The sequence below is a fragment of the Morus notabilis genome, unplaced genomic scaffold (genome assembly GCF_000414095.1).
Source record: "Morus notabilis unplaced genomic scaffold, ASM41409v2 Scaffold489, whole genome shotgun sequence".
NCBI lineage: Eukaryota > Viridiplantae > Streptophyta > Magnoliopsida > Rosales > Moraceae > Morus > Morus notabilis.
Genome location: NW_010357331.1, coordinates 174671 through 190231, shown reverse-complemented (window position 1 = coordinate 190231; position 15561 = coordinate 174671). Strand labels below are relative to the sequence as shown.

General features: G+C 30.4%; 1 protein-coding gene across 1 annotated transcript; it reads right to left on the bottom strand.

The window, feature by feature from the left end:
• Positions 1-1332: 1332 nt before the first annotated feature.
• LOC112092472 (syntaxin-132) lies at positions 1333-8102 on the bottom strand. Its single transcript, XM_024168735.1, has 13 exons — positions 7832-8102; positions 6507-6617; positions 6208-6264; positions 5571-5619; positions 4975-5063; positions 4820-4893; positions 3993-4035; positions 3855-3915; positions 3712-3737; positions 3551-3628; positions 2625-2705; positions 1842-1907; positions 1333-1715 (listed from the first exon to the last, which is right to left on the bottom strand). The coding sequence occupies exons 1-13, from the start codon at positions 7847-7849 to the stop codon at positions 1617-1619; spliced, it is 852 nt and encodes a 283-aa protein (XP_024024503.1). The 5' UTR covers positions 7850-8102; the 3' UTR covers positions 1333-1616.
• Between the last annotated feature and the right edge of the window lie 7459 nt (positions 8103-15561).

Below are 15561 nucleotides of genomic sequence, written 5' to 3'. Positions count from 1 at the left end.
TAATTTTGAATGAGTCGAACTAAAAATAATAAATTCCTATACTTATTGAATACTAATATAGGTGAAATTATATTATGTGAAATATTATTAAATATTTTTGCTCAACATAGTTTTCCATCATCAAGGACAATGGTACTTAAATATAATGTTCCATTTAGTTTGTTATGTGATATAAAAATCCGTTAAATATAATGTTACTATTAGTGTGTTAATAGGAAGTTGTTATCATATAATTAAGTTATTCTAAATAATTAGTTATTTTCTCTGCCAAAAAACGTAAACTGGTAATAAGACTGTACATAGTGTGTCCCTCAAATTTTCTACAATTTTAAATATTTAATTATTATGAAATTGTTAATTGTGGGGCTCAAAGCCCTTAATTATATTATGGGGTACACACCCCTATGTTTTATTTTATATATATTGTTGGGCTCATGCCTAAACCAATCGCATGGTGTCTCGGTGATCTGCATGGCGTTTATTAGCAATTGCCGCTTGGCAACGATTCACTTAAATTAGTATTATTAACATTCCTAATATGAATTATTAATAACCCTAAACTACAACTTAAAATTGGAGGGTTTGATAACTCCAATAGTAATTATAAAATATGCACTTTAGACTGGAGGACCTAATTACTCCATGTTTGAAGTTATGTTTTAAACGTTTTAGTGTATAGGTTTAATGTTTACAGTTATGTTGTTTATCGTTTGATAATTAGTTATTTTTCTTATTGTAAGTTGCAATATTATTGTTTACTGATACATTGTAAGTTGACTTTTGTGTTACATATTATGTAGCTCTATAAAAGCACTAGATTTTTCCTTTCCAAAAAAATAAAAATAAATAAATAATAATAATAATAAAAAAGCACTAGCTTTGTCCCTCAAAGCAATACCCAAGCTATATCTCATAAATGCATACAAACACAAGACAACGACGAACAAAGGATTATTATTACTTTTTCTTCTTAATAAATGACGAAATACTAATGTTGAGGGCACAACTCTGCGAGACACAGAACGTGAGGAGAAAAAAGGTGGTTAAGAGAAAAGTAAACTTGCCAAACAAGCTTGCCCCAGAATAGAATTCATACCAAATGGGACGTTCAACGTTGAACGTTGATAAATAGAAACCAGTGAGGTTTTAGCACCCAAAGAAAAAAATAATAATAATAATGATTAAAAAAAAAAAGAACTGTTGGTGCATTGACTAGGCGCCGCACAAGTAACATAACGGGTTTGTACTTTTCAAGTAAACAAATTCTTATCAGGAAATTACATCCATAATCCACCAAGACCAAGACAATATATAGAAAACTTCTCAACCTAGTCAAAGAAATTTTCATTTTGTGCATTAAAGAATAGTAGTACAAGTTAATTTCACGCCTGAAAACCAAAAAAAAAAAAAAAAATTACATTTTCACTCGTCACGGTAAAAATAAATGAAGCCGGGTTTCAAAAAGATCAAATAATTCACAAGAACGTGTTGGAGCTCCCAACAGGAACTAACCGCCGTCTCTCGTTGTAATGACATCTTACAAATGGTGGGAAGTTAAGCGCCCTTCCATGGCTTGAGAACTGCCACGACAATGATTACAACAATGATAAGAAGGATCATGATTGCAATGCACATCCACTTCCTGGAACTCTTCTGTAGCGATTTGGCCCGTGAGCGGTATTTCCTTGTTGCACATGATCCACGGCACTTGAAACCTGGAACAGAAAATTGCATGATTAATTTGACTTAAAAATGTCATTAAGGGATCGATATTCCATGAAAGATTCATTGAGGACGCTCTATAGTTTCATGGAGGGTTTAGATTTCAAAACATTGTGTACCTGTGTTTCTATGTTGTCAAGTAAGTCCCCTTGGGCATCCACCAACACTGCCATATCCAGGAATATCTGCGCAGTACACGCAATTTCAATAACCAACCTAATATATGTTCTACCATCCAAAACAATAGACTCTTCGCCTTCCAGGAAGGAAAAAGGGGGGGGGGGGGAAAAAAAAAAAAAGAAGAAGAAGAAACCTCTTTCTCATTCTCAGTACAACCTAAAAGCCCCATTCTTTCATGAAAAAACTGCTGAGGGGTTCCAATCCCCAACCCCACAAGAGAGGAGGATGGGCATTCACCACTTGGACAGGGGCCCGCCTACTTGTCAAGCCATCCACTCTTTTAGGGATATCCTTAATTCCTTTCTTGCTTCAAAGCAATGGATCAAGTTCTAGGAAAGGAACCCGTTGATGAGCGAGTGAGCACATTTAAAGGCTATGTATGATTATTCAAGACCATTGACTTGGCCTATCGAGCCTCTCAACGCCTTTTTTGAAGGCCATCTGATTGGGGCACAGCCAATGAAATAACTACTTAGCTGTTTACGCTTTACTATTAAAAAAAAATACTTTTCCCCACGAGATCTCGCAAACCAAAGTTAACAGGTGGAATCTTTGTGCAAATTAATATAGGAAACAGTATCTAACATCTTTTGCTAAAAACAGTATCTTACATCTGAGCCAATTGAAGTTCAAACTTTAAGTTCAAATCGCCTAGGTTATGCATTGTGTGCGCTATATAGCGAGTTTGATACCTTGTATCAGTCCAACAAACTCATAAGTACCTGTTGTAGATCAAGAAGTTTCCTCTCCACATCTCTAACAGCATCATGTCGCTCTTGAATTTCTGCGAGTGTATCCATTATCTGCAAACACAAGAACATATTTTTGTAACTCAATTATTTTTTTTTAATAAGAAAAACTTTATTCATTAGATGAATCAATTACAAAAAGAGGATAAGGTATCCTCACTGAAAAGAACAAGAACAAAATACAAGTACAAAAAATGAAGAAGCTTATGAGCTATTACATCCTTCCAGTTCATTACAACATAAAGAGGCTGTGAATTTTGCTTTCTCAAAAAGATCAATAATATCCATCTCCTTTTCCTAAAAAATTCTGGCGTTTCTTTCTGACCACAAGGTCCAAAGGACGGATAGAACCATACTTTTCCACAACACTTTAGACATGCTATTTAAATTCAAACCAGCCAAACTTTCTATCAAAACCGAGCTACAGTGAGCTGGCATAGCCCAAAAAAACCAGCTTCAAAAATTATTTTCTGCCAAACCAATGTGGCCACCGGACAATGTATGGTCCACAGATTCCCCACTACTTCTGCAAAGGACACACCAGGAAGGGGAAACTGCCATACGAGGGTTTCTTTTCTGAACCCAGTCTCAATTATCAATATGGACTTTCTCAAAATCAGGCATTGTTCCTGGATTCCTAGTAGCCGGGGAATATTTAGCCTTCTACTCACCCTTGTAACGTGCAAAAAATAAGAACAAAGTGCAATAAAATAATTGAATGGGGAGATAAGAAAGGGCACATTTACAAGAACTTAGTGTAATTAGGTTTCAAATCTGACTAGCAAGGTCAAACATGGGCTGAAATGTGTGATAAAAATATTGTTCCGTAAGTCATTCAGCTTTTAGGTAAGACGAGAGAAAGTAGGGAATTGGGTAGGAGAAAGGAAAAAGTGACAGACCCGGAATCGACCTTGTTCCTGGATTGCCTTCTGAAATATTTGTTCACCATCTCCAGTCTCAACTAATCTGTCAATTGTCTGCACATTGTTAAATAATCAATTAGAGATTAAGCTTACAAAGACGGAACTATTTAGATTCACAAGAGCAAAGATTGATTCACCTCTTCATCAGCTTCTTTACCCGTTACTGATGACCAGGAAACCGACGGGAGAGAAGGGGGGAAAATGAGTATATGTTATGTAAAATCCAATAAATCAAGTTGCAGAAATAATAGCTATAAGTAACATCAGAAGGGTTCTTAACCTGTAAATACACGCCTCTCAACAACTTCTCGATATTCTTGATGGATGTTTTCCCTTAGAGTCTGCAAACATACTTAAAATGACAAAGGAACAAGTGGTGCTGCTGCAAAAACTCACACAAAAGACATGTCCAACCTACCTGAAACTCAGCCATCTTGTCCTTCAATCTCTTTTTCAGGGCACTGCAACAAAAAAGGTTGTGGTTGATATCCATATACTACACTTTGGAAAAATTATACCTTTGAAAAATAAATAAGAAAAATAAAGCATAGAGAATAAAGGAATATGCTTCAACGGTTTTGACAGAGGCGTGTATCACCTTAGAGGAAGTGTTATCTAAAGCAAAAAACATTAATTGAAAGCAATATTTGCTAGCAATACTGCATTAATGGGAACAAACATATTTGGAAGAAATCTATACAAAGGAAAACCATATCTCCTCAGAACTCTGGCATTTGAACAATTTACTATAATGAAAAGATGTCAATATGTTTCTAAAACATTGTTTCTAGCTGCCGTCTTTTCACTTTATCCTAGCAAGAACAAGAAACGATTCTATTCAGAAACTTCTCGAAGCTGCATCCAGATTAAACCATTTTCTTGACAACTTCACATTCAATCAACAAAAAAGCTATAAGAAACTCATCGAAGTCGCTTCAATCTTAACAAGAAAATACTTGCTTTAAGCCTGAATTATCTGGTAGATTTGTTTATTCAAAGGTTTCAAAGTAAAACACCCAAATAACTAGTTTCATCATTGGCATATTTATCTACCACTTAGAAAATGAGAAGGTGCTTTTGTAGTGCATGTAAAGAAATGAATAGAGAACACTAGCATAGCACCTGAATTCATAAATGGATTGTTTTCTCTATCAAGAATTTTTCGCTGATATTATCTCTTAATATCTGGAGGTCTCTCTTTCTTACGAAGGGAAACGTGTAAGGCAACATTAGAGGATAACTTACAGAGTTGTTGACGTTCTTGACCGATCTACACCAGTACCTTTTCCACAACCTGGCTTCTGTCTATTTGCTAAACTCTGCAACAAAAATAGAAATGAAATCAAACTACCTATTCAAATCCTACAAACCACTTGAATAAAGCTGTGACGGATTTTTACATCTCGGTCAAGATCCTCAATTTTTGACTTCACCAAAAGAGCAACTTTTCCAACTTCATCAACATCCTTCTCCATTCGCTGCTTGATTGCTTCAGACAATGACAACAGCCATTAGTCTTCAAAAGGAAAAGAAAAAGAAAAGAAAAAAGAAAAAGGAAAAAAAAAAGAGAAAAAAGGACGTGGGGTGGGATGGGGGGGGTGGAGGATGGGGATAAAAAAAACTCACCTAATCAGGGGAGAAACTATACAGTGATATGTGTTCTCTCCTATTCAGGAGATCATAAATTGGGAGCAGAACTGAGGACAGGTATCAATAACATATAAGGGGAAAAAATGTCCATTGCAGCAAAACATCCGTATGATTTCTCTCCTAATTTTGAAACCACCCCCTGCTTGGCAACTCTCTCTCTCTCCATTTAACAAAGAAAGACAGATAAAACCCCCATTTTTTTCTCGCATTTTTGTTTTTTTCCTTCATGGAAAGTTTCCTCTTTACACACACACACACACACATATAAGAAAAAGCACACAGCTATGGAGCATAAAATTTAACAAGTTTTGCAAGAAACTAAAGAATACTACAAGCTAGAGATTACCTTTCATGGCAGGAGCCTTAGTAACAGCCTTAGATTCTTCATGCGCATCCTACACAAGATTGGATTATTAATGTTAACCTAACTAAAGTTTATTTTGATAATAAACAGAAACCTTTATTGATAAAAGATTAATCAATACAAGGAAGAAGAATAAGATGAGATTTGAGGTTACCAAACTGCAAAAGCATCATTACCAAAATGCGGCACTTTCCACTTGTCTACGTTGTTATTTCAATTAGCCCGGTAGCTCAGTTGCTTGACAGATACTACTATTTTATTTTTTTTTTGGTAAAGTTGTCAGATATTACTATTAAGATAACTAACTTCTTCAAATAAGTCTAATGACATGTACACTTGGTCGGACATATTACATTTTTGGTCTTTTTCACGTTTGAAATTTTCAAGACATTGAGAGAATGTTCTAGAAGAACTAGTTGAAAGGTTAGGATCTCAACAAACCAAACCATTAATGAATTGAGAAAAGAAAAATCAAGTTTTTCTACATAAAGCTGAAAAGGAAACAATAAGATAACTTTCATATTTACAGGTGTATTTAGTAACATATCCAAATGTGTTTCTTCGTGTGTGTCCTCACTTTCCCACACAGGATTAGTAATTCAGGTAGATATGTGTGTACCTGGAGCTTTCTCAGCAGCTTATCTAGCTTCTCATTTTGCTTCTCAATCTCTTGGACCTTTTTCAGAAAACAAGTAAAAATAAGGTAAGTCAAAAATAAAAACATCATACTTGAGATGAATAAATTTACACATAAAAGCTTTAAATGCACACTTTTATTGCATGAAAAGTTGAAATATAAAGATTAGAGGATTTTATATATATATATATATATATAAGAGCCAAATCAATATAAAGGAAACAAAAGGCAGTCAAAGACAATAGAACCGCTCGCGTCACAAGAATGGCGTGCCATATCACCTTTTTAAAGAAATTCGCCAACCCTTGATCTTCCGCATTCACAGGTGCTTGCATGCCTAGTTCAATATCTCCATTCCTAGAAGTTTGACCCCGAGGGATCTCAAAAGAATCCTGCAAACAGTCATCAAGTTAGTGCAAACAACTTACAACTTACAAGCTTTGTCCAAACTACATGAGTTCACCACCATCAATTATTTGACCACTTTGCTCTATGCTAATACATGCAAAGATAATGTAGTTTTAGAAACATATATAAGACCATACTGAATAAGAAGAAAACATAGTAACAAGCACTAACAATGAGATGAAAGAAAACTCCCAAATATGATTTGATACGGAAGCATTACCGCACCCAATTGATAATGAAAAGGAAACGGATGCAGTCATACCAACAAGCATTTGCTCAACTACACTAGTACTTCTTTGCCCTTCAAATCTTGACAAATGCAATATTTTGCGATCTACAACTACCTCTCACAATCTCATTGCCTTCCATTTTAATCAATTTCACTTCATTTAATGAGATTACAGAAAATCTCATCTGGTTACAATCACATCTAGAGCCATTCTTTTAACTGAATATCTATGTTCTTACTTTATATTTCTTCTTCTTCACGCTCCCATGCGATCATTTGTAAACATGTTGATTATTAGCATTCCAACATTGTAGCTATATACAGAATATTTTGCTTCCTATTCCAAACTTTTTTTTTTAATCCAATATTCATACAACGTTAGTTCTTTTCTTTTTTTCAGTTATATATTAGATTATAGAATTAGAATTTATTATCTAACAAAGACGTATCAAATTCCCATAAACCTTAAAACGGATTAGCTTAGTTTTGGCAGATCTTTCTAAACTAATTCCAATTCATAATAAATAATGCTAAGCTTAGATAGATCTGAACTGTTTCAAACACGGGAAAGAAGACCCCTTTTGTTTGATTGCTGGGAAATTGAAAATTGAAAATTAACTATTGGTAGTTCATGCCAATTCAGCTTCGAATAAGGCTGATCAATTTATAGTATTTAGCCTTGACAACGAATAACAATACCATGATTCATAAATAATAATAAAATAAAATAATAATAATAATAATAATAAAATAAATTAAAAAAAAAACATGATTCGTAGAAGTCTCAGCTCTCTAACTTTTACCAACCAAACAAAAAAATGCAACAATACAATTTCAATTATAATAAAACCCCGATCCAATAAAATTCAAAGCAATCAGATCAAGACAAAAACTGAAGAAGAAACCCTCCAAACACGTCGAAACAATCGACAACCCCATAAGCAACCCAAAAAAAAAAAGGAAGAATACCGATAAGAGGTCATTCATTGTAGAAGGCTGCTGAGGAATCCGAAGCAGAAATTCAAAAATTAGGAGCTCGAAAACAACCACCTGGCTTTGATTCAATGAAAGGAATTCAGTGAAAGAAGCTGGTCAGTTTAGGGTTTCCAGGAGAGAGAGAGAGAGAGAGAGAGAGAGGAAGGAGAAGAAGAAGAAGAAGAAAAGAACGTGGCTTTGTTGTTTCAAAGCTGGAAGAAGACAGACAGATTGGAGAAGACAGATTGTGCGCGTTTTGCTTTCCATCGTGTTGGCATTTTTTTTTAATTATTAAAATTAAGATTATTATCACTTGTGTCCTTAAATATCGGGGGTGATTCTAGTATCATTTATTTTATCAATTTGAATTTAAAATTTAAATTTTGTTACAGTTAAAAATTTTAAAAAATAATCACATTTAATTTTTTTGTTATAATAAAAAACTCTCATGTAAAATTATATCTCAACTCAAATTAATAAATTAAACGAACCCTTAATTTATTTCTAAAATTTAAAAAAATTTCCTACCTTATGAATTTTAAGTTGTTTTTAGTTAATCCTTTTTGTTGGAATCCTATTAAAAACATATTAAAAAAAAGTAATGTAGTGCCATAATTTTTCTGTTTGAATATTTGTTTAAAATAAACGGATAAAGACACATGATCACACTTAACTTTTTTTTCTATCTTATTTCAACAAATTTTCTCATAAAAATGTTTAAATGAGACTAATCTAAAATTCTGAAGCAAAGAGAGAGTTTTCAAAATTTAAGAGACAATCTAGATATGACTCTTAAATTTAAGAAAACCAATAATAATAATCTTTATTATTATTATTTATTAATTTATTTACATATACTAATTTTAAAACATGCTCTGTTGTTGTGTTAGAACCGCTTAAGTAGTTTATTATTTACTATCTAACCATTTAAGTTTTGTTGAGCTTATTTTAAAAATAGTTTTATAACATTCCTTGAAACAAAACTTCGTTTTGATTTTCAACACTTAATAGTAGATGGGATCTACATGATTATAAACCGAAAAGAAAATATTTAGGTGACGTTTAGTTTGGTAGAATGTAGCGAGAATAGGAATAAGAATAGAGATATGATAGAATAAGAATTGAAATAGATCAAATGATTTATTCAAATTCCATTATTTGTTTGAGTATTAGAATTAAAATTAAAATCACAATTATTATGTTTGGTTAGTTATTAGAATAAAATGGAGTAGTAAGTGTTCACTAAAATACCTCTTCATCTTATTCATTAATAATGTTTAAAACTAAATTTAAATATTTTTCAATTTATTTTTATTCTCTTTAAATGTTCAAGGTGAATATTTTATTTGATGTATAACCAACATTCAAATAATTTTAATTTTGATATATGACTAATTAATCAAATAACAAAATTATTAGTTTCATGGGATACACACCTAACACAAGCAATTTAGCCCAAAAAAACAACAAAATAAAGCAAAAATACTAATTTAAAAACGTGTGTTAGTCAAACAAAGAACGAATCTAACACAAACAATTTAGCAAAAAATATATATGAAAAAAAGAGAGCAACAAGGAAATAAAGCAAAAATATTATAACATTGGGTAGTGAGAAGGGTATTTAAAGTAAATTTTATAACACTGGGAGGGATAATTTAGGAAAGGAGAATTTTAATTAATACAAGTTTTAAAATAGAAGGATCATTCAAGTGGTTGAGATTAGGAATTGCTATTCAGTCATTTGATAGAACAACAATTTCATAAGAATAGTCATTCCTAAGTCTTTTTTAAGAATTATCATTCTATTTTAATAGTCATTCCATCAAACTAAACGCACCCTTAGTGTAAAAAAAAGTAGAGAGAAAACTACTTAAGATATATGTGACAAAATAGTGTTATAGTAGGGGGATTAAAAAAAAAAAAAAAAAAAAAAAAAAAAAAAAACAGGACATTTCAGTGAAATAATTTTTTATAGGGGTCACTTTTTATAGATGAAGAGTTATTAGCATTTTACATTTATTTTAAAGAAGTATAAACTTTTCAATCAAAATATGTATTTTGGTTGGATATCACATATGTATAGGTAAGTAAAACATATATGAAAAGAAATATTTTAACAAGCAAATAGGATAAAAATTAGTTATTAAGCAACATATATAACAAATAGTAGTTGAGAGAGCAATATGCAAAAAACAAAAAACAAAAAAAAAGTTTAAATAGCCTAATAGAGACTTATTAGAAAAATTACCTTTATCAGTAACAAATTAAAAAATAATAATTGGAAAGGCAGCGAGAAAAAAAAAACTATCTAAAAAGAGATATGTTTGAGGGAAAAAATTGTTTTATTAGTGGCTCACTTTAAAAGAGAAAATAAAAATATTTTTAGAAGGATCGAAAGAAAATATTGCATAAGAAATTATGTAAGAAACAGATTGCAACCAAAATATTTTAATAAGGACAAGGGAGGAAACAAAATTACAAAAACCCAATCGGAAAAGAATTAAAATGTATATAAGAAATCAAAATTAGAGAAGAAAAGAAGTAAGGATGCACTTGAAGAGCAGTATTTTAACGAAATTAAACGATAAAAAAATATTTTAAAAAGACAGATCATAAGCAAAAGTATATCTAAATACAATTATTTCAGTAAGATAAATAAGAAAAAATATTTTATTGACATACATCTTAAAACATAAGATTATAGAAAAAAAAATGAGGGAAAATGCTATAAGATAATAAGTAAAAAAAAAAGATTGAGGGACAGTAATAAAAGAAATTGTGTAGGAACTTTTAGGAAACAAAAAAAAAAGGATGAAAAAAGTAAAGGAAAAAAGTTAAAATAAAAGAATGAGAAGTTGCCATGTGATGAAAGGAGAAGTGATGACTAAACCCCACTTTATCTCTTTTTTGTATGTAAAATATAAGATTATAAAAAAAATTAGAGAAAGATGTTATAAGATAACAAGTGATAAAAAAAAATTGGACAATAATAAAAGAAATTGTACAGGAGCTTTTAGGGAAAAAAAAAGATTGGAAAAAGTAAAGAAAAAACAAAAAAGAAAAAAAAGAAAAATTGAAATAAAAGAATAAGAAGTTGCCATGTGGCTAAAAGAGAAGTGATGACTAAAGCTCACTTTGCCTCTTTTATATATGTATATGTAAGGGTCTGTTTGGTAAGAGGGATGGATACGACATGAGAGAAGGGGAATGAGAAAAAATTAATGGATTGTAACTTTACTCAAATTTGTTTAGTATGATAGGAATGAATGATTATTGTTATGGTAGTTCTATTCACACATTTTTTCTTTTTTCTTTTACTCTCTGCACCCCCTTTCTAACTATACACCCCATATAATTTTTAAATGATTTAAATTTTCTTTTAACACACTCCTATTATTCTAAAAACTACCATCGTCTATTTTCATTAAATTATTAAGGACGGTTTTGTTCACACCCCTATCTTTTCTCTACACACCTACCTCTTTATTCTCTATACCCCTTTCTAGCTATACACCTCATATAAATCAATTTATTACTTTAATATTATCTTTTGTTTATTTCTCTTTATTTTTTTATCTATTATCTTTTGTTTTGTAATAGCATGTAAAAAGAAACCTTTTAAAAAAATTAGTAAAAAAAACGATTTTGTAATATATAATTCTCATCGTGCGGATTTCTCAAAAAGGAAAAAAAACAAAAAAAAAAACAAATAAACAAGAAGAAAAACATTCTTTGATTTTTGTCACATGAGAAGTACTAAATTCATTTGTGTAGTCTATTTGATAATTTGAAATAATATTATTGCATTGAATAAAGATGTCATCCTGTAAAAAAAAAAAAAAAGTGTCCAAATACGAAGGAAAAAAAATAGCAAATTAAACAATTCACAAAAAAGAAAACTAAAAATAATACATAAAGAAAGTAAATTTAAAAAAATAAAAAACGAAAGGTGATTTGCATTTCATTCATCAATTATTCAGATTTCATAGCAGACAAAGTGCGAGCAGACAAAGTGCAGTAAGATATATACAACTACAAGCACAAGCGTTTGAGCAAAAAAAATCAGAGCACAAGCGGCATATTTAGAAGAGAGATAGTGAGAGAGTAGAAGTAAAGGGAACTATAATCTAAAATTAAAAAAAAACGACAAAAGATAAAATGATTAGCTTAAAAAATTGATTAGCTAGACACAAAACGAAAAACAATAACAAAAAAAATTTAACATACCTCCATATAATTTTTTGGAATTTAGTGATTAAAAGGTAGAAATTAAGTTTTGCTATGAATTTTTGAAATAGAAATAATTTATAATTTGGCAAAATGATATTGAGGGATGTGTGAAGAGAAAAAAGACCTTCTATCATTAGTTTCTCTTTTGTAATAAAACTTGCTTATATAATTAAGTCTATTGTCCTTTTTTTTCTCATTTTATTTAAGGGTATTTAAAAGAAGATGAGAAGAGTAAAAAGAGATGTGTGTATAGAACCACCCTTATTGTTACCATTCTCACTTGTTTGGTATTTGAAAGAAAGAAGGGGAATGATGGGTTTCATTGGTAAAATTACAATATTGTCCCTGAAAAATAACTGATTTTCTTTCTTATAATGTCTATTGATTAAGCATTAATAATGTTATACTCAATTTTCTTCAAATAAAATCTCTAATATTCAAATTGCATACATAAACACTAAACTTTTCAAACAAATTTTATCCATAAGAACATTTTACAGAAAAAAAAAAAAGATAAAGAACTTTTTAGTAAAAAGAAAAATTTTAAAAATTTGAAAAACAATTATTATCATTTAAAAAATTAAAAATGACTCGGCAACGCTTAGGGATGGATGGCAAGATCACCTGATCATAACGGAGGAACTGGTCCAAGGCAGCATGTAGTTCTTTGTTAGAGCACGACAGACGAGGCAAGAGAGCTTTCTTCGATAGCGGAGGTGAAAAGGACTTCGTTGGTGGAGGAGGTGCTCTCGGAGCAAGTTTACTCTGCAGAGGATTTCATTGTGAGACTCCTCAAGAATTCCAAGTGCAGCCACGATATCTAGAATTGTGGGTTGCTTTCTTTCCTCATGGTTGCTACTGATGAGTAGTGTTGTGTTGTGAACCGGAGGTTTTCAAATCCCAATAAATAAATAATTTATTTATCGGATATGTAATAAGTTGAGAATGGTGTTCTAAAAAGCATGAGATGTAAATAATGATATTATTTATTTAATAAAAGAGAAATTTCATTATTTATGTGCATATATTATTGAATATTTTATGAATATCATTGAAAATTTCATGATTATTTATTTGACCTTGAATATTGTATATAAGTATTATATGTGAGAGGATAATATTTAAGAATAATAATCGAAACGATATTCGTAATGAATTTAATTAAAGTTTAGAATCTTTAATTAAAACATTACTAATACATGTCATTCTCATTTAGAATGGAATGATGTTATTCGCACTATTAATATGATGAGATATTAAATGAGTGTATTACGCCTAATGAGACATATGGAACTAGGACATAGACACAATATGAATTTCTGATAATTTCTATTAAGTATAGATATTCTAATTGACTCTACCGATGGTTATATATAGAACGATCTTAATCATGAGTTATCAGCATACTCATATTTGTAGATTTATGTCTTTTGACTTACTCGATACGAATTTTGAGATTACTAAATTGTATTCCTGGTATCTTGGAGACATGATTAAGTGAGAAGCTGAGAATGTTAACATGCGACATGGAATCCATTCTTTCTTAAGAAAGAAGCAGATAAATAATTCTCTTAAGGACTGATTCTGTACTTGGACTAGTATAAGCTCTGATTCATGAATTTGCTTCATGGACTACTGTCCATTAGAGAATCAATGATACTCAAGGATAAAGATGTAATTAGAGAGGTTAATAGATTTCAGCTAGCTCTAATTATGAATTATTTATCGAGGATTGATTTATATGTAATGACTATATCAAAGGGACACTTTATAATTTGGAAGTAAATTATATCTATAATTACGAGAGTGTAATTTCAAGTTTATAGTATAATAACTTTAAAATTAATATAATTAATTAATTAATTAAAGAGTTTAAATTAATTATTAATTTTATTAGAACTCAGAATTATACGTCCATGAGTCCACGCGTCATCTTGATAATTCTACAACATACTAAGGTAAAAATGAGAATTTTAGAATTATGGAATTTTAAAATAAAACACTCAAAAATAAATAATTAAGAATTAGTTAAATATTGAATAATGTGATTATTTAATTTAAATTTTGAAACACACATGTGATGGAGATCCCAAGTGTCAGACGCCCAACACTGTAGGAATCCTTTTAGGAATTCCTACAGTGCTGGGCGTGTACACCATGTGGACCCCTCCAAATGTGTGTTCTAAAATTTAAATTAAGTAATCACATTATTTAATATTTAATTAATTCACAGTTAATTATTCATGAGTGTTCTATTTAGAATTTCATAAATTTAAAATTCTTATTTTGCCTGTACTATCTTGTAAGATTACAAAGATGACGCATAGACTCATGAACCTATAATCCCGAGCTCCAATAAAATTAATAATTAATCAAACTCTTTAATTAATTAATTAATTTTATTAATTCTAAAGTTACTCCACTATAAACTTGGAATTGCACTATCGTAAATATAGATATAATTTAATTTCAAACCTTAAAGTGTCCATTTAATATAGCCATTACATATAGATCAATCTTGCATAAATAACTCATAATTAGAGTCAGGTGAAATCCGTTAACCTCTCTAATTATATTTTTATCGTGGAGTACCATTGATTCTCTAATGAATAGTGATTCATTAAATAAATTTATGAATCAGAGCTCCTATTAATCTAAGTATCGAATCAGCCCTTAAGAAAATTATTTATCTACTTCTTTATTAAGAAGAAATGGATTCCATCTCGTATATTAATATTCCCGGCTACCCATTTCATTATGTCTTCAAAATACCAAGAATAGGATTCATCAGCTTAAAATCCGTACTGAGTAAATTAAAAGACACAAATTCATAAATATGAATCTGCTAATAATTCAGGATTAAGATCATTCAATATATGACCATTGGTAGACTCAATTAGAATTTCTATACTTAACGAAAATTATCAGAAATTCATATTGTGTATGTGTCCCGGTTCCACATAATCTCATTATACGTAATACACTCATTCAATATCTCTCCATATTAATAGTAAGGATAACACTATTCCATTCTAAATCGGAATAACATGTGTTAGTAATGTCTTAATTAAAGATTCCGTACTTTAATTAAATTCATTACGAACATCGTTTTGATTATTATCCTTAAATATTATCCTCTCGCATATAACACTTATATGTAATATTTAAGGTCACATAAACAATCACAGAATTTTCAATGATATTCATAAAATATTCAATAATATATGCACATAAAATAATGAATAAACACTTTTTTAAAATAAATAATAAATATTATATTACATCTCATTCTTTTAAGACACCATTCCTAACACATAATCGCATGTTCACCTACGTAAGAGGCTATGGTAATGATGAAATGTTAAGTGTCGTACCGCCCTCTAGTCATGAGTACGCAAGGAATATCCTTTAGATTAATTTCACAAAAGTTAACGATGATTTGAGACATGATGGAAAATGTTATAATTATATGAAATAAGTACGAGAATTTTATA